The 26,750-nt window shown below is 43.9% G+C and overlaps 1 protein-coding gene across 1 annotated transcript in view; it reads left to right on the top strand.

Moving 5' to 3' along the window:
- The window catches only part of TRAPPC9 (trafficking protein particle complex subunit 9), a 500,310-nt gene extending 474,112 nt beyond the window's left edge, over window positions 1-26,198 (top strand). Inside the window, exons 23-24 of the mRNA XM_054984964.1 lie at window positions 15,370-15,593; window positions 23,033-26,198. Of these exons, the coding sequence (XP_054840939.1) occupies window positions 15,370-15,593; window positions 23,033-23,212 (404 nt within the window). The 3' untranslated portion in view covers window positions 23,213-26,198. The remainder of the gene's footprint in view (window positions 1-15,369; window positions 15,594-23,032) is intronic.
- The last annotated feature ends 552 nt before the right edge of the window (window positions 26,199-26,750 follow it).

The following is a 26,750-nucleotide window of genomic DNA, read 5'->3' as shown; positions in this document are numbered from 1 at the left end:
CCCAAGATCTCCAGAAATTTCCAGCTCAAATCTTGCAACCCTAGCGATCCTGCACATGGTGCCCACTGTATGGATTTCCTGGTGTTCATTTCTTTCTCGAGTATTGGGAATGAAATCACTTTGCTTGACACTGCTCCTGGAGAACAGATCAGTAGACCATAGCATCCCTTCCTCTCTTAATAATAACAATGAGAAACCAGGAGGACAAAGCCAGGAGAAATCAACCGCTTTTGCCTTATCCAATTAGGTCTCGTGCCAGGTGAGCGTTTTCCTCTCGGCTGGCCAACATGTTTATTCAGTTGCTGATTGGCAGAGGGACTGGAACAAGGCACAGATTCGCCTCATTTCCCGTATCCAGCTCCTCCCTTCCTACTATTCAACCATCCTTATATTTTAGAAGTCTCAAAATTGATTACTGAAAACTCTTAACAGTCAGGTGTGGCCAGTAAGAAGAAGGGCTGAATATGAAGTTTTTAAGAATTTGCAAACCTGGTACTTCAATAGAACACGTCCTAGCACCCAGAATACTGTAGTTATCCATAGGGCTTTGCATCAGCATTATCCCCTTTATAATCCAGCAAACATGCAGTGGTTTCATTTCAAATTTATGTTCTAGTTGTAAAAATTGTTCTGGATGACTCTGGCCAGGCCTGATTCAGATATAGGAGTGCACTTAAGAATCCCTAAGCATCTAGTTAGTTTTCCTATATTTAATCACTACACATAATGTTTTTGGTTCATTACGGGGTATAGTACACAAGTAGTACTGTTAAGAATCTCTGCTTCCATCCTAAGCCTTCATTATTAAAATATGATTATTCAGTGTTCTTAATATTGGCCCATTCAGCAGAAAACCATACCATCCGTAACTACATAGATCATCAGCGGAGAACAGTTACATGAGTCCAAGGAAGCATCTTGCCCAAAGATAAGCAGATCATAGGCATGGAGCCTCTTCTAAGAAGAAACTTCCGATCAATTCAGCTTCTCATATTTATAGGATTTCAAAACCATCTCCTAACAATAATTCACTGTTTCACTTTAAAGGGCTTAACTAATTAACTAATTATTTAGTTAATTAATTAACTAATTAATCTCAGCTAACTAATTATCTTGTAACTTCAAACACCAGGCAAGGTTATCTTTATTTGAAACATCTTCTTAAAGTATATAAAAACGGTTAGGTCATTCTTGCTACATTTTATCTTAACAAAGTCTATGGAAAATTAGTGACTCCAAGTTTCTCTCATGCATATGAATATCTTTTGGCCCTTCAACAATACGTCTGTCCTTGGATTATATCTTCAGCTTCTGTGAAGTAGGACATTCTTGTCATTCTCAGACACTCTCTGCATCTGGGCCTTAACACATTGTATCTATTGATATGGTTAGAAGGCTCTTCTACACAAGGACATACAACTATGAGTAGCTATGAGTAGAACTACACAAGAAATGCGGGTGCATGTCAGGTTCTGCAAGGTTCCCTGGTCTTAGAAGAAAAAAAACAGCCGCTCGATGCGATGCTCAGTCAGAGAGAATCACAACTGGAGGGACTCTCTCTCTCTCTCTCTCTCTCTCTCTCTCTCACTCACACACACACACACACACACACACACACACACAAATCCTCCAGGAGCTTTGGGGGGGGGGGTGTAACATGAGACAGGAAAAAAGCCAAGGTTTTTGTGTATGCGAGAGAATCCCAGTCCCTCCAATTGTTCTCCCAGCGAGGAATTGCATCATGAATTTTTTCCTACTTCCTGTTACATCCCCCCTCCCCGCCTCCAAGCTCCTGGAGGATTTTTGAGAGAGAGAGAAAGAGAGATAATCCTCCCAGTTACAATTCTCCTCAGCGGAGAATCGCATCAAGCAGCTGGTCTTTGTAAGACTACCCTTCCCAGGGAAGCTTGCTGGACCCAACACATGCTCTTCATGTGTAATTCATCTCGTGTAGTTCAGCTGTATGTTACTTCTCTGTTTCATACCCGTCTCCAAGGTTGTTCTATTCACAGAATCACAGAGTTGGAAGGGGCCATACAGACCTTCTAGTCCAACCCCCTGCCCGATGCAGGATGAGCCTAAAGCATCCCTGACAAATATTCTAAGCCTTTAGACTACCTTTTTGGCATGTCTAGCTATGGGGCCGGGCTAGCCCTGTTTCTGTGTACAAAGGCATCTTCTGTGATTTTTTGGGTCAAATCCAGCAACTATTCTCCTATAATTCTAGCCATATCCCTATCAGGGATGATGAATGGATATGGAACACATACATCGGGTTTCACACAAATACACGTGTGTGCAGTTAACTAGGAGAACTGGGATGTGGCCATATTATGTTTGCATGACAAGTCCAACGGTAGCTGTGACTTTTTATGAATCTGTTTTTGTTTGGATTTCTCCATCTCTGGAAATACTGCTGGCTGCCTTATAACGTAGCAGCAAGCGTGCCAAACCCTGCTTTGTGTGTTTTCAAGTGGAAGAGCCGACAGGCTTAGAAAATGAAAGGGAAACGATCTGTGCAGAAAGGTCCAAGAGGGGTCAAAGGGCACAGGAACAGTGCTTGGGGTTCTCTGGGAAACAAATTGCATAATAGTGTACAAAACGGATTTGGTAGGTTTGAAAAACAGCCCAGCAGCTGAAAACTCCTCTATCAAACATGCCTAGTCAACCAAAAAGAAAAGGCTGCCAGGAATTGTTTCTGATTTTGTACAGAAGACACAGAAGAGAGATGAGATACTTGCCTAATCTAAAGAACCCGGCAAGAAAATCAGCTTGCCTTGTACGCTGCATTAGTTTGCAAAGGGACTGTATTTCTTCTCATTCCGAGTCTTTCCCCCAGAAGTTTTGAAAATCTAAACAGGCATGAACTTAGTCATCCAGCAGCTTTTTCTAATTTATTTATACCCTCTGGCCCTATGAACTTCTCCATGTAGTGTTCAACATCCAGGATGAATTTTTTAAAGGAGAGAGAATTGGGTCGAGGGCGCTCTTGTAGCTGTTGCTGGCTTGAGCTGCTAACAAAATTACAATCAAAGCGGATGCCACTCTAGCTTGGAAGAACTGCTGTTCCCGCTCACTCTTTGGGACTTGTATCTGCATTGAAAGCACTTTGCCTGACTCTAATTTTATCCCAGCCTTCCTCGAAGGAGCTTAGGGCTCTCCCCCTCCCATTTTGTCCCCACGACAATCCTATGAGGGATGCTGAGAGCATGTGATTGGACTGAGGTCACCGTGGCAGAGACGGGTTTGAACCCAGCTATCTGAGATCCTAGTCTGACCCTTGAAGCACTGCTAGCACTACAGCATACTGACAGGATTGTTACCTGGCATGCATTGAAGATACTTGCGACTTTACTGCTCTTTTTAGGCTACCTATCAGTTACCATTCACAGTTTAAGGTATTGGTTATCACAGACAAAGCTCTTCACAGCCTTGGTCCAGCATACATACCGGACCAGGAGTGGTGCCAGGGTTTTCAGCGCCCGTGGCTGGCCAGTGGGCCGGGTGTGCACACGCACACGCGTGCACACCAGCCTGCATGATGACTGGCGATGACATCACGTGTGATGTTATCACGGGCACGTGTGTGAGCTGGCCTGATTGCTGCAGCGGGCGGCTGGGATGGCGCGTGGGTGGCCTCCCAGCTCTCCTGCTCGGTTGCCCTGCGCCACCCCAGACACCTGCCCGCGGCTCCTGCGCCCAGCCAGGGGCATGTGCTGGTGGCAGCGGCAGCGCAGGGCGGGAGGGCTGGGAGGCTGTAGCTCCATGGCACTCGCTCCTGCCCCCAGCACGTCCTCTGGCGCCCCCTCCGGCACCCCGCGCCCTGAGGCAACCGCCTACCTGGCCTCAGTGGGCACGCTGGCCCTGTACCGGACTGCCTCCCTATGTTCTTTCATGGCAACTTCACTCATCTGAACAGTTCCTGCAGGTGCCAGCCTGTACATGGGTGAAACAGCAGCCCGTACACAGGCTTTCTTTGTGGTGGCCCCTACCATGTGGAATGGCCTCCATGAGCAGGTCAAGAGAGCCCCGACTCTCGCGGCTTTCTGCAAATGGTGCGAAACCGAATTATTCAAAAAGGACTTTTACTCAGATAAGAGGGCAGTATTGTAGCGAGAGGGTCTCAGATGCTACACTAATGAGTTAGGGACCATATACTTCTCCACTATGTTGCCTTATGTTGCTTTAAATATGTGCTCCTATGAGCTACTTGCACTTCATGTTGTCTTATGTCAGTCCTAGAATTGCTTATGCTCTGTTTCAGCATTTCCTCAACTCTGTTCTTCAACTCTTGCTAATGCTGTGTCTTTGTAAACTTGTATCTGTTTACCCTATGGTATTGTTTAGGGAAAGGTTCCTGATATTGACTGTACTAATCTCAGTGAGAACAAGTTCATCGTCCTGCCTGGGGGCTTTACTTTAAGAGAAAAGATGCTGGATTAGATGGACCATCGGTCAGATCCAGCACGGCTACCCTTGTGTTCTCATTGACTCAGTCACACTGGCGGGTTCACACAAACCTTTTTTTCTCCAGCTGTACACAGTATGACAGAAACTCTAAGTCAAAATTCCAGCTTTGGAACACAGGTACCAAGGGAGAAAATCCGTACATTGTCCCTTTCAGAAGAAATGAGGATCACACACATTGGAAAGATAGTGTGTAATGTGTTTGTTCCATGTGTGCAGTCACCAGGGGTCATTTCGTAGAAAAAGAGCTGTAGGAGCTCATTAGCATATGTCACGCCCCTTGACATCACCGGAAGTGTGTCATTAGCATAACTGATTTGCGTATGCCACACACCCCTGACATCACCTATCCTGGCTGTTTTGGACCCAATCCTGGCCATTCAGGGCTGCAGTTGAGCTCAAAATGGCAAAAGGGGCTGGAAATGGCCAAAAAGTGGTCCAAAATGGTCAGGATCAGGCCACTGCTGAGCGGGAGAGTGATCCACTACCCACTACCCACCAGAGGCCCGATCTGGGCTGTTTCGGCCCCAATCCAGGCTGAAACAGGCCCAAAATGCCCAAAAGTCAGGTGGGCGGGGCCACCTGACATGTGACCTCTTTGGGGAACTGCCAGAACTATGTTCCTGCGCATTCCCCCTCAAAATGAGCCCTGGCAGTCACAATGCCAGGAATGTCGCTGAAGAGGGCTTAGAATAAACAAGTTTACAGGATTTCTTTATAATGGAAAAACTAGCAGATCGTTTAGCTCATTATGAAAATCAGAAATATAAATCCGTTTTTGGAACTGTGGTTCCCAATCCTTGAACACTTAACAAGCAACCACTCAGTGTTATACGCAATCCCAAAAAAGGAATACTACGACCTGTTGACAAATTATTGAAGAAGAGAACGGTCAAAATGCTACATTCAAGAAAACGTTGTAGCAATGTTAATAGTGTTATCAATGCAGAATGTATCAAGGATGTGTCTACTCTAGAAGTTAATTGTTTATTGTTACAAAGTTGAGCATTTTTGTATGTTCATATGTTGTAAATTATATATTTGAAAAGTTAAAAATAAATAAAAAACTGTAAATAGAAAAAAAATACAGGATTTCTCATGCATTTGAAAGATATACAGTGGGCACCAGACACTGGGGACACAAAGGGAAAATTCGGAACAGTTGTAATAACTTGTGGATTCCCTTCCCTTCGCTCCCCACACAAACACAAACCTTTTAAATACGTACTTGCTTTCGAAGTAAGGCACGTGGGATGCAAACAGAAGCTAATGCCTTGAAATGCTATTAATAAAAGTAGTCTATCATGAACCTTACTCACTTTACAATCTCTCAGCCTCACCTGCCTGTGGAGTCCATATTTGTATGCTAGCAAGCTGGACAGCATTCTCTGCAAACCAGACAGACAGGCGAACAGCTTAGAAGAGGAAATGCCATACCGAGCCTCAGAAATGCCACCTTCAGCTAAAAAGTATGCTGCCCATCAGCAAAGTTAACTTGTAGATGACGAGACCCTCATCCCGATTACGGGACACGGAACAAGCAGCTAAAAACAGCTTTGCAACAAATATTAACCAATTACATCCATTGGATCCCACTGCAGCAAATAATCACCAATCACGTAAAAGTTTGATCAAAGCCTTTGTCTGCGTAAGTGTAAATGTGTAACTCCATTTGGGGCTGTGCCTTTCCACTGGAAAGTCCCTCCGCCGAGACCAAATAAATTCTATGTATTGTCGAAGGCTTTCACGGCTGGAGAACGATGGTTGTTGTGGGTTTTCCGGGCTGTATTGCCGTGGTCTTGGCATTGTAGTTCCTGATGTTTCGCCGGCAGCTGTGGCTGGCATCTTCAGAGGTGTAGCACCAAAAGACAGAGATCTCTCAGTGTCACAGTGTTACAATGCCAAGACCACGACAATACAGCCCGGAAAACCCACAACAACCAAATAAATTCTGTTTGTTGATTTATGGAACAAGAGTGTTTCATTGGACGCCTCGACATGCTTCCCGTCTGACAAAGTGAGCTTAGATTCATGAAAGCTTCTACCTTGGAAAATTATTGTTGATCTTAAAGGAGCGACTGGGCTCGAATATTGTTCTGTCTCTTAGGGTTATTGTGAGAATGAAATGGAAGGGGAAAAAAGAAAACCACCTGCTCGTCCCTGAGCTTTTTGGAGCAAACGTGGGATGAAGAAGTAGTGGATAAGAGATGAAATTAACAAAAGTCCTGCTCAGATGGAAAATCCAGCATCCGTTTTGGAGCATATGGCATGAACAGCACTTCTGTAATAGCACCACGCCCACACCAAATTGGTATTCTGAGGCCTGCTACCTCTGAAGCTGAGGGGTTCCATTAGAAAGGTTAAGGCATAATACAGACCAATTAAAGACTTATATGAGTCAGATAAAAAGAAATTTGGTTTTAGAAAGGAAAATTCAGAATTGGAAGAACTATTATTAGGAGACGATAGAAAAATGATTTCGAAGTTTTATAAATTATTATTGAAATGGTATACAGAAGATGAAGTGGTTAAGGTTCAAACGGTGAAATGGGCATTGAATTTTAATAAAGAGATTACAATGGAACCTTGGGCGTATTTATGGAAAAATGCTTTGAAAATATCTACGTGTATTAATTTGAAGGAGAATTGTTATAAAATGATGTATAGATGGTATTTAATGCCGAAAAAGTTGGCAAATATGAATAATGTTATGTCAAATAAATGTTGGAAATGTCAGGAACGTGATGGTTCTTTTTACCATATGTGGTGGACTTGTGATAAGGCAAGACAATTTTGGTCTTCTATTTGTGCTGAAATATTAAAAGTTTTGAAGTGTAATTTGCAGAAAAATCCTGAAATGTTTTTGTTAGGACTTAATAGGGAAACTGTAAATATGAAGGATAGAACACTATTATGTATATAGAACACTATTATGGTATATGATTATAGCTGCAAGACTGTTGTATGCGCAATATTGGAAGCAAGATAAGATACCAGAAGTTGATGAATGGATACAAAAACTTCTGCACATGGTAGAAATGGACAAACTAACTAGAAAGTTAAAAGAGCAAAGCTTAAATTTTGATGGATTGGAAAAAATTTAAAGATTATCTGGAAAAGAACTGGGATGTAAAGGACCAATTGTGGTCCATGGACAACTTTTGATGAGCACTATGTAATTTGTTGATTTTTATATTGACTGTAACTTTACCTTAGAAGAGTCTGAGAAATAATAGAATCAGAGGGAATATTATGTGAATTAAAGGGTATAAGTGCTGTTGGAGGTCAGAAGGGAGGGGAGGGGAAGGGTGGGTTGGGATGAAAAATGTATTTTGTAGAAGAAAGATATTGAAGTGATTATGTTTTTTCAACCTATCCAATAAAAATGTTTTTTTTTTTACAAAAAAGAAAGGTTAAGGCATGAAGCTGTGGCTCAGTGGCAGAGCCTCTTCTTTGCACGCAGAAGGTTCCCAGCTTCAATCCCATCATCTCCAGGGTAGAAGGTTTAGGTAGCAGGTGATGAGAAACACTCTCTGCAGGACCTTGGAGAGCTGCTGCCAGTCTGATGTTGATAAGGCCAAGGGTCTTACTCAGTAGCATGTGTCCATGTGGGAAGTCATTAATAAAGACGATGCCCATGAATTGAAAAAAGCAGTGGAGCTTCAGACCATTTTCTCCACATTATGTTGTATGCATGTTGGTAATTATAATGACATATTCCATTGTGAACACACTCAAAGGGATTTGTGCCTTTGACATAAAGGCCTAGTATGGAAGCCCATTTTAATTCTTTATAGCCACAGAGTTAGTGAGTTGGCGCCTGAGTTGTGTTGGTGTTTCTGAGAAATAATCACTTACGGGCTAGATACAGTGGTGGGCTTGATGCCCCTTGGCCATCCTTAAAGATCACCCCCCGGTTTAGGTTGCAGGTTGAAGAATCTGCCTTGGACAGTTCACTCCATTCATTGTTCCCAACTTTTGTATATTCTATGGCTGGGTAATGCGGATTTAAAGTTGTGTGGCATGAAGACCAAAGAGGAGTAAGAGACTGCCTCATCGGAATACTGCCCAGTTAAGGAGACCTATCTCCCTACGTGTGGGAGGACAAAATGGCACCATGCCGATGGCACAACATTAATTCCGGCAAATGCCAGAATTCCAGTAAACTCAGTTTTGCCCAAATCCCAGAGGGTTGCATCTAGATTGTGCCAGTGATGTGACTTCACTTCCAGGTTTTTGCCGGAAGTGACACTGGGCTGCCATTGCAACGTCAGTCCCCACCACCACCCCAGGCATGATGGATATAGATTTGAAGAAAAAGGGATTTTATATACTTTTTATGTACTACTTCTGTGCCTTTTCAGTATTACATGCTTTGCACTCTTTCTATGCTCAGGAGCCAGTGTAGTATTTGTAATGCAACCTGTAAGAATATGACACTTGAAACAAGAAGACCAAAAGAAGAATGTATGCAGAACCTCTGTAAGAACTGAGGACTAAATATATTGCTTGTAGGAGATGCACTTATAGAAATATTACACATATGTTATACTAAAACTGATTTGATGCAGCAAGCTGGTTTGGCCGCCTGTAGCATTTTCTCCCTTAAGGCTGCAGAAAAAAAACTAGGGGAAAGGGCATAAATGGGGGGGAATCCCTTTCTGCTCATGGACTTCAGTTATCTGAAGGCACCAAGGCTGCTAGATTGAGACTTGCTGGCACCCTTGAAGGTGCAAGTGTTATGCCCAGAAGGAAGTAGGTGAAAAGTTGGGAGGTGTCCTTCCAAAATGAGGACAAGATAAAAAAAAGCTGCAAGAATTGGAATCTCCCCCAAGTAGAGGGGCCGACCCAGAATTGCATCTTCAAATCAGAACTAACCCTAGATACCTTACGAGCCAATAAGATAACAAATATTAGAATATTGTAATATTATTATAATTACCTGAAGGTATTAATTGCTTTGCACTTCTATTGTAATTTGAGATGAGCTTTGCACACGAGGAGACCGTCTACTTCTGTGTAAAGAAGGGGCTCATCCCCCGGTTTTATTAAACCATCTGTTTTGCTTCAATTCAAAAAGGACTCCAGGATCTTATTTTAATTTTTATTGTGGTTGGTCGGAAAAGGGAGAACGAACCACAGAGGCGCAAAGTTTTGCGCATAACAGGCATACAGTCATTTCTGTGGAGGAAGGCAACCTTCTTTCCGTGGTGATCTCCTACTGACTTGACTTTGTATGGGAATTTTTACAAGTTTCAGCAGTACCTGGGTTTGTCTCTTCCTGTTTTCTGAAACGCTAGAGATTCTCTCCCTTTTGTTGAAATCCTAACCCAAGCAAGGAAGACAACAGCCATAGTTTGTCTGCTGTGCTAAAGATTTCAGGAGACCTTAGAGCCAATAGGGATTCCCTCCCAAGCTACAGTTAAAGTCATCTCAACTTTCTAACTCCATCTTGTCAGCAAGTGGAATCCATGGCAAAAGGACTCTGTGTGATAAATTCTTTGCTCATTTTGCACCAGTTCGTGTGGTGCAAGGGATTGTTTCTGCTTTGGTGGGGAGGGATGATTTCCCATGTCCCAATGCGGCTGTCTCAGAACGTGGCTTACCGTAAAGGTTTTCTACCTACGCTAGCTTGTGCAAACATCCTTTGATCATTTCACAGAGACAGTTGTCTATACAGTTTTATAGGTGCCAGGTACCGCTGCTGAGTTCAGGAAATAATTAGTCTCTGTACACATACACATCCTAAATCAATTTTAAACTAATTGGCTGCAAGAAATATGAAATAAATTAATCTGATGGAAGCTGCCGTCGTGTGACCTTTTAGATTTTAATTGGATGTGGAGGAAGGATGCTTGAACCAGTACGTGGTGGGACATGCCACGAAAAAGGGAAAGCAGGGGGAAATTGTCTTTGGTTCATCACTGTTGGAGTGCAGCTTCTGTGGCTCAGCTGTGGATGGTCAGTGTTCATTGATGGACTGGCTTGTTCTAAATGCCAGTCTCTGCTCTTGGGAAGCATATCTGGCCATGAGTTGCTACAATGGTGGGGGAGAGAAAGCGCAAGATTTTGCCAACTGAAAGGGGTTTCCTTCCACAGAGTCTTGTAAACCTTAATTGTCTAAAATCTGTGATAGAAGAGTGAGTGCATCTATATTCTTCCAACAGGTTGGAGAACCTTAAGAAGGCTTTCTCTTTGTTGTACCTATTCTCTTTGTTTTTCTGTAAAAGCTTCATACAACCTTTCTATAAAGGTCAGTTATAACAGAGATTTCCACACCTTTTTCTTGTGGACAAGATTGTCGCCTGCTAATTTATCCCTGTCTAGTTTGAACAGCATCCTGTGACAGGGCAGGCAGAAATGTTTTGGAGCCATTCATACAAAGAACAGCAGGATTTGAGTCTAGTGGCACTTTAGAGACCAACAACATTTTCCGGGTGTGAGGTTTCAAGAGTCAGAGCTCCTTTCTTCAGAACTCCATGTGGGTCGCCGCTGAGGGATGACTGTTAACAGTCATCCAGTGATGGAAACTATTGTGGGAATCTGCTGCACTCTGTTATTTTGGCTAAAATATAAGACAAGTCTGGGTGTCATGGCCCAGTCTGGGCTCAGTGAGAGCGAGGACTCCTCAGGAGGAGAGGGGCTTCGTGTAGCCAGCCAGGATTCCTCAGGAGAAGAGGAGCTCCATGTAGCTGGCCATGACTCAGCAGAGGCTGGTAGTCAGGAGCGACAGCTGCTGGCTAATTGGAGCTTACAGCCAGCAGCTGAGGCAGAGCCACCAGTACTCTCCAGCCCCAGCACCACAGGGGAAGCTCGGCCAGGGACTTCCACAGGGGAAGCTCAGTCAGGGACTGCCAACACCACAGGGGAAGCCCAACCAGGGGCTTCCACCCCCCCAGGTTCACCTACACCTAAAGAACTCCGCAGACAAAGGCTGAGGCTGGAGCTGCAGGAGAGACGGCGCAGTGCTCATCTCCTGAACCGACACCAGCTGCTGGAGAGCAATGATGAGTAGCAGTAGGATGGAGCCCCAGCAGCTGGCTGTAACCCATGCCCGGCTATAAAAGCTGAGCCGAGGGAACTGCCAGGTGTGGAAGCAAAGTGTCAAATGACTTGCAATCATGCTGTGTATCTTGCTCATGCCTGCCTTTGAATCTGACACTATTGGCAACTGACCTTGGGCTGTACCTGACCTGGCTCTTGGACTCTGGACTCACTCCTGGCGTTTAGTTCATGCTCTGACCACAGTTTGGACTTGGCTTTTGACCCTTGAACTCCTGTTGGGTTTTGTGTTGGTGCTTGGACTGGAACCACCCTGCTTGGGCTGGCCCAGCCCGTGACATTGAGTCTGGTACCAAATGAATTTGTGAGCTCACATCTATGCATTGATGCATAGTGACAATAATGTTGGATGTTGCTGAAATAGTTTTTTTCATACATCCACACAGCTTTGTCTTGTCTGAAGGTAGTCTGTTGTTCCATCTAGTCAGTTCTGTCTAACCGATAGAGATCATCTACCTAGAGAATCTTTCTTTTGCAATCAGTTGCAAACATAGTTCAATGTACCTGATTTCCCAGGAATTTCAATTATTAGTGGCTGATTAGCTTATAAAAATTCAGCAGAATTTCAGAACTGTAAAGCTGTAGAACTGGAGGTTGTTTCTAGGTTATCCTGCAAGCTTCTCACTAATTTTCCAAAACAAATCTCTGTACATTTAGAAGCCACATTGCCCTTGGCTGTGCCAAGCTGGCCAGGAGAGGGAAGTGAAAACTGACTGGGAGTTTTATGTCGGTGCTTCTGATTTGGCTAAAAGCTGCATACCAACAGCTCTTGTGCTCCTTGCAGCCCAACTGATGTCTCTCCGTTTGGAAAATGATAAGTTATCCCTAGGCAATTAGGGGGCAATGTTGTATGAATGCTTGAAAAAAAATTCAGTTTGGATGCCCCTTGGGAGAAGCCATGGCAGAGCATCTGCTTGGCATGCAGAAGGTCCCAGGTTTGGACCCCGCCATCTCCAGCTGAAAGGACCAGGTAGTAAGTGTTGTGAAAGACCTCTACATGCGACCACTGGAGAGCTGCTGCCAGTCTGAACAGACAATACTGACCTTGTTGGACTGGTGTTCTTGGAAGAGGTTTTGGCTCAATGGTAGAGCTTCTGTTTGGCATGCAGAAGGTCCCAGGTTCAATCCCCAGCATCTCCAGCTGAAAGGACCAGGTAGTAGGTGATATGAAAGACTTCTGCATGAGACCACTGGAGAGCTGCTGCTAGTCTGAGTAAATGCTGACCTTGATGGAATGATGGTCTGATTCGGTATAAGGCACCTGTGTGTGTGTTCATGTGTGTGCCCAGAAAACCTCTGTATGGAAAAACTTGGGTGTGTAAATATTCCAGTGACCAACTGCAGGAGACTCTGAGCTGAAAGGAACTAAGGTCTCTTCCCCCTGAGGCCCAAGAAGTTGGACCACCCTGGTCTGGAGAACTGGTTATATTAGCAAACACATCCATGGATGAGATCTTTCTAAGGTAGAAATGGGCCACGGGTAAACAAGTGCAGCCCGTTTCTTTCATTAGACAATGTGTACGTTGCCTCTCCAGAGACCTCCTTGAGGGGCGTCGCAAAACAAAAATGGTACAATCAGATCTGAAAACACCACCCTAAGAATTACCAGTCCTCAATAAGCCCGTGTACATACTATGTTGTTTTTGCAAATGCTCCCTGCTGCAGAACTGGAAGGAGGATTTTGTCTGATCAAGATTGTTTGTATTTGTTTAATGTACACATTTTATATATATTTTTAATTTGGAGTAGATTTCCCAAAGGCAAGCATTAAAAAAAAAATTGCAGAAAGGCGACCTTCTGACTTTTGAAATGCCTGAACAGCATATCTCGAATGACTGCTGGATTCAAAAGGTTATTTGGGTGTGATAATCCGCACGCAGGGGTTCCTTTGAATCCACCCCCAGAGACTGACCCTCCTCCTGCTTGTGAGCCTTGTCCGAAGCAGAGAAATGTCTGCTTCGGTACATGCTTCAGAGACGTGCCACGCTTAATGAGAAGAGCCTACAGCGAGCAAGGTTACAAGACAAGCCGATCTGAAGGCAGTTATTCCAACAAATTTCAAGTGTTCCCTTTTCGGAACCATCCCACTCATATTGCAGAGTCAAAAATAGAATGCAGAGTGAGTGTGTGCATGCACTCAAGCTGACAATCTTTTATTAGCCGGGTAACATAGAGAGAGCTCTGTTTTTCTCTCACGCATTGGGTATTAGTGAGCGCGCTGTATTACATTGCAAATTCCTGCAGCACGTGCACTGCTTCTGAAACACTCTCTATTAACTGGAGGATTTATTCCAGGCAATGGCAAATGTGATTGTGGCCCTCCGGTGCTAGTTTGATAATAGCCGATAGATAATTGGTTATCTGTCTCCTAAATTCTCTTCTTGCATTTCTTCCCTGCTGTCTTTTGCCTGATATTTGACAGCATGGTTACATTTGGGCAATACCTAGAAAAATCAACAACAAAGGCTTGGAGCCTACAAATAGGTTCCACACTTACCGGATATTCTATGCTGCAGATTTCGCCTCCTCTTGTCCTAGGAACCTCCATTTGTGCAAGTTTTTTGTGAGCTTTTGCACAAATGGAAGTGCCTAGCGCAAAAGGAAACACACTTTGTGGCATGCGCCATCCGGGATGCAGAGGACATGTTCACATGATCCTAGTCATAGATCTGAAAGTCCCGCATGGAACATCGCAAAGCAGCCACAACCATCTTCACAGGTGCAAGTCTGTGTGATAATGCAGTTAACTTTTCATCTGGGGAGAGTGGTAACAGTTGCAGAGGGCACTAGGCTGGTCACTTCTACAAGAACTGGCATGGCTCATCTTTCTGGTTTTTTAATGTCTCTGGGAAAAGCCAATGGCATTGTGTCTATGTGAGGCAGGAGGTTTAAGGTCACTGATGTTACTGGCAAGATGTGGAACAAAGAAAGGCTTGCTGGAGGAACTGTGATCCTCAAAAAAGCTTTGCATTTTTATTTACCATACGCCATTTTAAGCAGTTAGATGAAGAATGCCTCCAAGAGGCTACCCTTCTCTCCCAGGCAGCCAAGGCTTCATCTCCAACCTCAACCACACTTAAACATGTGCAGATTTCATTGACTCGTGTTTGTGTGTCACCCATCTTTCTGCCCACTCTGATCTCTCTCCACTGTGAAATGTATTTTGCCAGTTCCTTAGAGCAGTGACTTGTTATAATAATAATAACAACGATACTTCTTTTGCATACCAATCATCTAGACAGATAGTGACCACCCAGAGAGGTGAACAAAGCCAATGTGGCTATATGTGCAATACAGCTGCGAGGCTGTGCTGAGAGGAGTGGCTTATCCAAGGCCACCAGGTTGAGTTCATGGCAACAAGTGAGATTCAGACTGATGAAGTGCTGAATTGCAGCGCAATTACTAAACTAATACACTAAACCAGCTCTCAAGTTTGTACTGGGCTCAGAGAAATAAAGCTTTGGGCCCTGTTCTCAGCCATGAACTCATTTGGTGACCCTGAGGGAGATCTTTACCTTTTGACCATTTACCAACAACGGGAGATCTTTGTGTTATTTCTGAAAATGGGCTATGCAACCATTTGTTCATTAAATGTGGAGGAGTTCTCCTGGATTTGTGTTTGATTGCTAGTCCACACAAATACATGGGTTTCAGATGGGTAGCTGTGTTGGTTGGCAGTAGATGAGCAAGGCTGGAGGCCAATAGCACCTTAGACCAATGAGATTTCCAGGGTAAAAGCTTTTGAGAGTCCTAGTTCCTTGTTCTGTGAGCACATTGGGGCGTTGTTAAACTTCTTAGTATCCCCTGTTCAATCTGTCATTTTTGCTCTTTGTGTTCCAGATGTGTCGGTGGAGGGAAAGCTGTGCGACTGTGATATCATCGCCGACTGCAAGGTTGGAGACCCAGTACAACTGGAAGTGAAACTGACCAATCTGAGCAAGCACAACGTGGGGCCCTTTGCTCTTACTGTGATCCCATACCAAGACTACCAAAACGGCGTCCACAATTATGAGTTGGATGATGCCATCACCTTTGTTGGATCCAATACCTTTTATATCGATACGGTATGTTAATTTGCAACTGTCATTTGGTTTGCCCCCTTAAAATGAAGTATTAAGTCATCCTCTGTGTTTATAGGCATAAGGGGTGGGTATCTCTATTGGGTATCTCTGGCCCTCTCTGGATGTGATGGCGGAATATCCATGAATGAATCTCCCATGGGATTGTTCTGAGCTTAAAAGAAGTGGGGGGAGGGGGAGCTGATGCCGATTGAACTGCATGCCCAGGGCAAAGAAATACAGATGTCATTATATATTCAGGTGTCACCTTCTATAACTTCCAGTGTGACAATTTTCAGGCTGCCATTTGTTGGCTGTCCCACTGCTTAGTGTGGCCTGTGTGGCATTGACCATAGCCTGGGCCTTTTCCATCACTGTCCTGCTCTGCGGAATGGGCTCCCTGTGGAGCTGAGGTGTGCCTCCTCCTTGGAGATATTTGGGAGGTGCTTCAAAGCTTTTGAGGTGAACAGTTACCCCCACTAGAACTAATGGGTTTTCAGGAACAGCGTCGAAAAGACAGTCAAATAGCAGTGATGAGAGATGAAGTTCTACGACGAATGGACACATTGTGGTATACACCGTAATTCCAATGTGAAATTCTTAATCTCCTGACAAAAATATGCAATGTTGCTAGAATCAGTCTTCCTTCAGGAAGACTGGAAGGTAGCAGATGTAAAGCTACATTTTTAAAAGGGATCCAAGAAATTTTAGGCATGTGAGACTAATGTCTTTTGGGGGTAAATTGGTGGAAACTGTTATTAAAAGTAGATGTGCTGAGTGCATAGATGAACCAGCCTGACTGAAGAAGAATCAACAGGCTTCTCTAAAAGGAAATTATGTCTCACCAACCTCTTTGTGACAGTAAATTTATTACATTTTTAAAAAGATTTCTGTCCTGCGCTCTCCAAAATCTTCCTGCAGTGGCTAGTAACTAATAGATAGACAAGATTGATCAGGTAGACATGGACTTCCGAAAAGCTTTTGACAAAGTCCCTCACTAATGCTCCAGGGAAAACTTTAGCAGTCCTAAGTGTCCTTGTAGATTATAGTATGTGCTGGCAAGTTGGAGCCAATTTATGGTGACCCCAGCAAGGGGCTTTCAAGGCAAGTGAGAAGCAGAGGTGGTTTGCCATTTGCCTTCCTGTGCACAGCCTTCCTTGGTGGGTCCCTCATCCACGTATGGTCCCTGCTTATCTTCTGAGATTTGACAACATTAGGCTATACCATGCCGCTTTCCCTCCCCCTTGCGGATTAGAAATTGGTTAGTAAATGGACAGTTCTTCATGGTTTTAGGGCAAGCCCATGAAAGGGTTTTGTGCCTTTAGGAATATTCCTAAAGCTCCTGAGGGGAAAAAATCGTGCTCAAATCTGCTCCCCCCCCCCCAAAGGAGAACTTTGCCCTTTCATGTATGCCCTGAGGCAAGTTCTTTCGCACTCAGTTGTCTTCTGACTTCCATGTTATAAGCAGCTCCGAAAGCAAACTCACAACTTGCTACTTGGGAATATTTTCCCTCAGCTTAACTTATATTTTCGTTACTGGCTTTCAAACAGGTGAACGTCTGTTCTTATTTTTATTCCCCTGGGTGATATTTCCCCCCCACGTTTTAAAAATTGGTGGGCCTGAAGCCAGAGGCAGCTCTTTAAGTAATTTTCTCACAAATTCTCCTAAGGAATTTTTCTTTTCTTTTTTTTTACTTCTAGCCTCACTTTCCCTCATTTTAGTTTACACTTTCATTTCTGTGGTACTGGCTAGGCAACCATTGGTCCTCTTTTTATTCCCTTAAAGATTTTTCAGTATTTCGACATGAAAGATGCAGAATGGATCCTAGATCCTGCCGAGCTGGTTCCTGGAGCCTCTCTTGTATTTCTCTACAATAGTAATGTTAACTGTAGCAACCCAAACACTAAATGAGGTTTTTAATAGTTTATTCATTATTACAAGTTTCAGGATGTTTATGTTCTTTATTTATTTTATTTTTATTTATATTTCAATTTATATACCGCCCATCCCCAGGGGCTCTGGGCGGTGAACAGTTAAAATCGATAAAAACAAGAACTAAAATCAATATACAAACAATAAAACAAATTAACAAAGTGCAGTGGTGGGGAGAACCCTCCCCCACCCCAAAGGTGGGAGGCCGACATGGCACCGCCCCCTTCAATCACCGAATGCCTGGCGGAACAGCTCTGTCTTACAGGCCCGGCGGAACGATAATATGTCCCGCTGGGCCCGGGTTTCCATTGACAGAGCGTTCCACCAGGCTGGGGCCAGGACTGAAAAGGCCCTGGCCCTGGTTGAAGCGAGGCGGGCTTCCTTAGGGATTCTTATTATGAATCTTATTATGACTAGATGGACTTCTAGCCTAGTTCTTATTATGTTTCTTATATATTTTATTTAAAAGAAGAATAAACAATATTATGTTTTGCTTTGTAAGCCACCTCATTACAAAACAATATTATGTTTAGTTTTGTAAGCCATCTCATGCAGGCTATGGAGAGGTGGGTTAAGTGCATGGCTGGGACAAAAAGCCACACAGGTCGGAGAGCTGCAGCAAAAGAGGAGGAACTGGGCAAAACTGCTTCCTCTTCCTAGTTGCAGAGCTATGGTAGCAGGAAGTTCAGGGGCAGAGACATGGGAGAGGCTGTGATGTTGTGCATGGCACTACGTCACTTCCCAGGGAAAACTCAGAAGTGACTTTCGGTAGCTCTAGGAATGGAAACCATAGAGTTTCTTGCAATTCCTAGAGCTACTCTGTATTGCCTCCAGGTGATGTAACAGAGCACACGACACCAACTCTTTTTCTCCTGCAGCTGCTTGGGGTGGTGCCAGGTAGGAGCAGTAGCTGGCGAGAGGCCTCCCACTAGGACAGAAGGCAAGGCAACCCACGATATCACATGATTCACTATTCTCACTGCTGCCCCCTAGCCTGCATGGCCATTTTGTCCTCAGTTCCTGTGACTCCAGGAATCATGTGATCAAGTCTGTGAAGGCAAGAGTCGTTCTGATTGTAGTGGGTAGCTCAATGTAAATGTCAAATGAGTGTGCAGCAGCAGTAATAAAGGCAAACCCCATGCCAAACATTATTAGGAAAGGGACTGGAAATAAAACAGCCAGTGTTATAATGCCCCTATGGAGAGCTATGGCGCTGCTTCATTTGAAAAACCCTGTGCAGTACTGGTCACCCTATCTGACAAAGGACGTTGCAGAGTGGGGGAAAGTATAGAAGAGGGGAAACTAAGATTAAGCGCCTTCCCTATGAGGAAAGGCTGAAGAGCTTCTCAGTTTTGAAAAGAGATGACTACTAGCAACACAGCCCATTGTAGGAAAAAATAGAAAGGGCTCTAGAAAGGGTGGGTAAGTGGGCATTGCCTTCTGCTCCATGCCTGATCCTGGCCTGGGTTTCCTGCCATGGCAGTGCCCTCTGGAGGCGCACCAGGGTAGGAGGTGAGTTGTCTGGAATACGCTTACCCTTTTGTGTAGTAGGCTGTTTGGGATAGAGAAAGACGATAGAGAGAACTAAACTAACTTAAACTCAGCCTCTGTGCTCAGTTTTTTGGCCATCCAGGGCAAATGTTTTGGCCACTGTGTTAAACAGATTGCTGGACTAGATGGACCTCTAGCCTGATCCAGCAAGGCTCTTCTCAGGTCCTTATCTTTTCAGTTGTCCAGTTTGAAAGTATCCATAATGACTGATGTATTGAAACATTATGACCATTATATAATTTTTTTATTCTCCTTTTTTTTGAGACAGTCTGTATACATTTTTCTTTGTCTATGGTAAATCGCCCATGATATCTGTTCAGTTGTTGCTGTTAAGCAAGCTTTTTAAATGAGTAAGAATGGGAAGTATTCCTCTCTAGCTTTTTGGAGAGGTTGCTTTTAAAGGAAATGTTTACCAACCTTGGTCCTCCATTTGGAGAGGGGGAAAAATAGCAATCTATTCAGCCAGCAAGTTGGATACAGAAATGTATGTTTATTCAGTACTTCAAGTATATGAGTTATGTTCGGAGGAAGGCTACTCATGGTCTCAGATAACCACTTTAGTGCATCCCAAGAAAGGATTTGCTCTAAAGTATAAACTAGGCAAACCTTCCATATTTTTCTTAAATTTGAATCCAATTTTGCTGCTTCACAGAGAGGTGATAGCTGGGGACAGGACCACTTTCTACCAATTATTCTTGGCTTGTCTTCTGTCCCCTCTTGGTAGATGAAGATGTGGCAAGTCTGTCGGCTTGACTATTATTATTACTATCCTCACAGCAATCACCCTGTGGGGTGAGTAGGGCTGAGAGAGCTCTGGGAAGCTGTGACTGACCCAAGGTCACCCAGCTGGCTTCAAGTGGAGGAGTGGGGAATCGGTTCTCCAGATTAGACATGGGCATGAACCAGAAAAAAAACCAAACCATGGGGTTCGTGGTTCATGGGGTTTCCATGAACCACGAATTGGCACGGAACTGGCCCAGTTATGAACCATTTTGTGGCTCTTGGGGTTTAATGCCCCTTTCTGGCAGGGAAAGGGGCATTTAATTATTTAAAGGGACCTTTCCTGCCGGTTGCAAGGGGCAGGACCCTTTAAACTATCAGCTGGCAGGCAGGGGAATCCCCCCTGCTGCCTGCCAGCTGATAGTTTAAAAGGACCTGCCACTTGCAAGGCAGAACCCTTTAAATGGCCCACACCCGAGCCCCATGCCCCCAGACCCACCCCCCAGATGCCCAGCCTCAGCCCCAGCCCCTCACTTCCCCCCAGCACCAGCCCCCCACTTCCCTCTGATGCTGGGGTGGTGGAGGCCTCCTTCGCTGCCCTGCAGGCCTGTGCAGCAGAGAAGAAGGCCAAAAACACCCTTTCCACTCCACAAATGGCAGCTGCAGCTGCCATTTGAGGGGTGGGAGGGCCCTTTTCCACCTTCTCTGCTGCCGCGCGGGTCTGCAGGGCAGTAGAGGAGGCCTCCACCACCCCAGCATCAGATGGAAAGTAAGTGGCGGGTTGGGGCTGGGGCTCATGGGGGGTGGGGGGTGGGCCATTTAAAGGGCCCTGCCACTTGCAAGCAGCAGGTCCCTTTAAACTATCAGCTGGCAGGAGGTAAGGGGGATCCCCCTCTGCTGCCTGCCAGCTGATAGTTTAAAGGGACCTGCCACTTGCAAGCAGCAGGAAAAGTTTAAATGGCCATTTCCCCCGTGGAAATGGCCATTTAAACTGGCCCTTTAATACGAACCAGTAGTCCAGTTCGTGGAAGTTCGTGGAAATGAGCTTCCACGAACCCTGGTTTGCGAACCCCGAACCGGGCTAGTTTGTGGGGTTTTTTGGTCCGTATTTAGGTTTGTGCCCATCTCTACTCCAGATTAGCGTCCTGCCTCTCTTAACCACTACATCAAACTGGCTCAGTTTAATCTATCACTGTTGCAGCAATTTGATGTTTCCATGCCCCATCCAGTATTTTAGTCTGAACATTTCATTCCTTTCATAAACCAGCTATACATATTTCAGAGAAGTTTATCACTGCCTGGTTTGCCTGTTAAGAGCTGCAGTTCTCTTGGATTTTTTTTAAAAAAGTGTCTCTGGGGGAGTGGTTATAGAACGACCTGCTGGAAGACTGCGGTTTTTTTTAACCTTTAGAAAAACAAGCAGGGCTCACCTTTTGAGGAAGCCTTTTACAATTGTGTTGATTGATGTTACAGCCATGTCTGGTGTGTTGATTTTCTGGGATGATGGTTTCCTTAATTGCTGTTTCTCTGTTTTTGCGCATTGTACTGTTTGAACTTTGAAACTGCCTAAAGCTTGTGCACAAAAAGGATCGGAATCAATGAAATAAAAAAATAAAATTTGAATTTCTCTATCAATTTGTGTGTCTAGTTATCACGCAGTCGCCAGTGTATAGTTCATCTGTTGTCCCATGACTGAAGCAATCAATACACTTTGGCAACAATACTTTATCATAACATTCTTAATTGGAACATGTTGGATGAGAATATTTCCTCCTCTCAATAAAGCAAGCTGATGGCCTCCTTCTTACAATGTTAGCCATTATTTATATTCTGTGGGTTTTGGCACCTTCCAGATACACCATATAGTGTGTGGTATGCTCATTGCACAGAACTAATACTCACTTAATAAGGACTGAACACCCACTTGTATCAGTGGCCATTTCTCATACAAGTTTATGGAGAACCAGTTTGGTGTAGTGGTTAAGAGCGTGGGACTCTAATCTGGAGAGCCAGGTTTGATTTCCCCACTCCTCCCCTTGAAGCCAGCTGGGTGACCTTGGGCTAGTCACAGTTCTCTGGCGCTCTCTCAGCCCCACCCACCTCACAGGGTGTTTTGTTGTGGGGATAATAATGGTATACTTTGTAAAACTGCTCTGAGTGGGCATTAAGTTGTCTTGAAGGGCGGTATATAAATCAAATGTTGTTGTTGTTGTTGTTGTTGTTGTTGTTGTTTATGGAAGGGCTATAACCCACAAGTGCTGTAGAAATGTAAAACACCATAAACGGCAATGACAAAGATCACTGTTTATGACATCTACCCGTGATGTTGGACACATGCTTTGGACCAATGTATAACATAAATTGAGATGGGAGGCAACTAGGAACACGGTCTTTTCAGTGGTGGTGTCCCATTTGTAGAGTGGCCTGTCATTTAGAGTCCTCCTGGTACCTCCTGGCTTATTTGGCACAAGGTTAAAACAGTTTTGTTCATCTAGACCTTCAATTATATTTTATCCCATTTTACTTACCTTGTCCAGTTTTCCGTTGCTTATGCTTTCAAGACCTGCTTTTATGTTGCAATTATTTTATGCTGCTGGTTTCAGCAGTTAGTGTTTTAACATACAGATGAAGATGGTTTTATTGTTGATAACTTAGTTTTACTGAATTAAACTCATTTGTAGCATGACTTTTTAACTTGTATTATTAAATGAATGTTAACCACCTCAAGCAGATTTTGGAGAGGCAGGTTTTTTAAGCCTTCTAAATCACAATTATAAATGTTTCTGTTCAGGAAAATCTTTTTGAAATAGTCTTAAGATCTAGTCAGGTATCCGATGCTAAGCAGGGTAGGCCCTGGTTAAGACTTGGATGGGAAAGTACCACGAAAGTTTAGGGTTTGCTATGCAACAGCAAACCATCTCTGAAGGTCTCTTGCCTTGAAAATCCTACTAGATCATCATAAGCCTGCTGTGACTTGATGGCACTTTACACACACAGGACTTTAGTTGTTTTCTTTCTTTTCTCATTTCATTTTCTGTACAAGAACGTGCATGCTGCCTAAACAGTAGGACAACTCTTTTACTTTTGCATGTTGAGCCACTTCACCCACTTTAGTTGGGAGAGTTTAGTGTGCATTTTACGAATTTTTTCTAAATTGTTCTCCGAAGGCTATATCGAGCTGCATCCTGTTGCCGATCGATATCAGTACATTTGTCCGGCTAACTTCCAGCATCTCTTCCAGGTGAAACCAACAGAGAACTCGGTGTGCATCGGTGCCCTCCTTTTCCTCTACACGGGCGATTTCTACTTGAACATCAAATTCCATGAAGACAACTCCAGCAGGGAGCTTCCCCTCTCGTGGTTTTGCCTGCCCAGCGTTCACATCCGTGCTGTGGAACCTGTCACCCAAACCAACCTGTAAATGTACCGTACCATATTGCGTTAGCATCCCCGCCCAGCACGATGTGGCTCGTCCTCCGCTTGGTCCAGTGTGTCGCTTTCCGGTCTGAGAATGTTGGTTGGTTTATAGAGGTGCATCCAAATGCTTGCCCTCATTGGCTGGTGATAATTCGGACAGCTGCATTTGTGTATTTGAAAAGACGTGATTGAGTATATCGAGGGACTGGATTTTCCTCATTAGCATACCAGATAACGTTCTCCTTTGCTACAGTAACTGTTACTGAAATAAAATTTGTGGCTTTTGTTGTTAGTTACTAGGAGGTAGGCTTCAGTAGTAGCCTAGCATTTGTCTAGCTGAGGGTTGTTAATTGCTGTCTCTCAATTTTCACTAAAGGCCCGATGGGCTCCATTTTCAAGCCACTTTCCTCTCTCCAACCTTTAGGAATGCTATAGCATTTTTCAAATGTACAGGAAATACAGGTTAAGAATATGGCATGGGTCTTCCCTTTGTCCTCCTGTAGGCTTTAGATCAATTCAGAAGACCACACTCACGTCTTATGTTCAATATGTGTCCTTCCTTTTTTTTAGATGGCTTAGATGTAATGTTGCCGTAATTTGAGAGATTTGCTGTGACACTTGGATCCAGTTTATTGCACCATCAGTACCTGAGATCTTGGATTGTCCTGGATTACCAAACAAAAAAGAAATCTGAGCCCCGATGGAACATTCAAACCACTTGGCCCACTCACATTCAATCCAATCCTGTACAAATGGTTACCAAAGACTGAAAATAAGTCCCTATGCGGTTGAGTGAAAGGATTCTCAGAACTCACCAGAACTGTTTTAAACACAGTTTGAGGCAAGGAAAATGAAATGTTTACACTGTGGATGTAACTTTCTAGGGAGAAATATCCACCCAGTGGGAATCTTGAATCTTGTATTTTCCACCATTTCTCTTTCCCTTTTCCCCTACTTTTATTTGTTGAAACACTGGATCTTCCCAGCTATGCAGTCAATCTACAGAATAAAACAGATAGAGGGATCTCAAAGTTAGGGAGAGTAGCAAGCTCATGCATTTTGATAAATATCCTGCATTCCAATAAATGCAGAACAATCCAGGTCATTTGTTAATTTTTCTGTGCAATAAGAACCTGGGAAATCCAGGAGAGAAATTCTGACCCTCGGAGAAGAAAGGTCAGTAAGATACTAAGGAAATGAGGTTGACTTGAGGAATGTGCCTGTAACTTTTCATTGTCATCTGGACATTTTTCAAAGCCTGCCTGGGGCTGGTTTATTGGGTCGGTTTAGCAGGCAGAATACTGAATATCTGACAACCAACTGCTAATTAGAAGGAAGAGCTTAAGCATGGTTTATTCTTTGTGATCAGAGTTACATTTAGCTTAATTAATGTACTAAGCATGGATAAAACTTTCTTACTAGTGGTGGATACCTTATTCCTGAATTTTCTTCAAGATCTTTTATTTCAAAGGGCAATGTGTAGAGAACCCCAAACGTTAATGTGTCTCACACTATCCACAGACAAGGTTCAGTTTATTTCATTCCCACTTTTAACTTTGAGGAGAGGGGGGCACATTTTTTCCAAATTTCTTCTCAATAACCACAACACATTGTTAGGAGTCAGAAGTCAAATCTGCACTGACTCCAGTCTGTGCACGCTTGAGCCTGAATTAAACCAAAAGACAGTATTGCACAGACTCCCCTGTATAGCAGAGGAGCACCTCACATACACCTGTGTCTTTTTCCAAATACACATATTCACGTGTTCTCTGGTTGCTCATTTCCCTGTGATACTTCTACTCTGGCAATCCAGAGGTCCTGGTGGTATTACCTTTACTTAAAGTTGTGGATCCGTACCTCTCTCCCAACCTCCCACCTCCCTGAAACAACACTCCTTAGTAGTCTGCGGCTCCTGGGCCATGGAAAATGGCATTCTTAAATGCAACCATAGGTTGATGGAATTTGTACGTTATCATCTTCACTTCTCTTGGATTTTACTAGATTCAGAGGCACTAAAAATCAACACAAAAATTTGCTTTGGGTTGAAAGACTATAGAGCTTTAGAATGTCACAGAGACCACAGAGTTTGCTGAGAATGGGGAAATTAGGGATATCTGTATTAACTCCACCATTGGGTTACCATCTCTGTCTCGCCCGCTAGTCTTTTGAGAGGCACCTTGATCCTTCCATGAGGGCGTTCACTATGTAGTTTAACTCCTTAAGATTCCTCATCAGACACGTATCATTTTCGGAAACCCATTCCTAGGTAATCCTGCTCACTTGCCTGAACGGCCAGTAACATTGCAAAGTGGGCAAGTTTTTCCTTTGTTTTCTGTGCTCTTTCATATACAAGCGGTTGCAACAACAGTTGATGCTTGTCAGTCATTAACAGGCTCTGGGTAAAAAGTGTCTTCTCTCCACTGCATAGTCCATCGTGTTTTTGCTCTCAGGGAACCTCGGCTCATAAACTGATATTCTGCTTTGTGCAAGGGGACTTTTGCAAGTCTTTCCCCTTAGAGAATCACAGCACCTAACCTTCTTTCTAACTTGTGCAGTTATCTGCTTGCACATACCTAACTGTGTGCGAGGTTGGATAGTTGGATAGTTTCTGAAAGCTGGAGGTGGTTTGTAAATGTCTAGCTAGAAGAACGTTTCCTATTGTGGTATCATTTCCCAGGACATTGTTCTAATTTTGTGGCTCCCTAAGTGTCATGTCTTTTATGTACAAGAGTCCACTGAAACAGCTTCAGTGAGAGATGGTGCTTTCTCAAGCCCCTCTAATCTCTGGCAGTGTCAGGAGATTGTTTTCTTCCAATTTTGACACATAACGGGCCATCTTGTCAATCTGACATCACCCCACTGAGATGAATTAAATCATTCTTTGAAAAGTTGCCGCAAACTGAGAACATGCGTTGGCCTGTACTGGAGAAGCTTAAATCATATGTAAGATGTGCTTGCCAAATAAATATTTCGCGTTGGTTGTTTACCCATCTGTATGTCTCTACCGTGTATGATTTTACTGCTTGAAATCGCATGACAGGTAAGCTACTGGCCCCGCTTCTGGAGCCCTTTGGAAGAACCTCAGATTGTCCACTGAAGATCCATTTTCTTTGATAAAATTTGAACTATGGTTGTTGGGGGTTTTCCGGGCTGTATTGCCGTGGTCTTGGCATTGTAGTTCCTGACGTTTCGCCAGCAGCTGTGGCTGGCATCTTCAGAGGTGTAGCACCAAAAGACAGAGATCTCTCAGTGTCACAGTGTGGAAAAGATGTAGGTCATTTGTATCTACTCAGGAGGGGTGGGGTTGAGCTGAGTCATTCTGTAAGAGTTTCCCAGGGTGTGGAATGCTAATGGCGGGAGGCTTCACTGTATCCTGAGGAGGTTCTTTTGCATATGGATTGGTGCTTGATGTGCTAATCTTCTCTGCAGGGCTATTGTCGGGTGTGGAGTGTTTTGTTGGCCTGGTGTTTTTCAGAACTGGAGCCCATGCTCTATTCATTCTTAAGGTTTCTTCTTTCCTGTTGAAGTTTTGCTTATGCTTG

This window comes from Eublepharis macularius, chromosome 7 (genome assembly GCF_028583425.1).
Source record: "Eublepharis macularius isolate TG4126 chromosome 7, MPM_Emac_v1.0, whole genome shotgun sequence".
NCBI lineage: Eukaryota > Metazoa > Chordata > Lepidosauria > Squamata > Eublepharidae > Eublepharis > Eublepharis macularius.
Note: the sequence above shows the minus strand (reverse complement) of the source record. Positions and strands in the feature narration are given on the sequence as shown.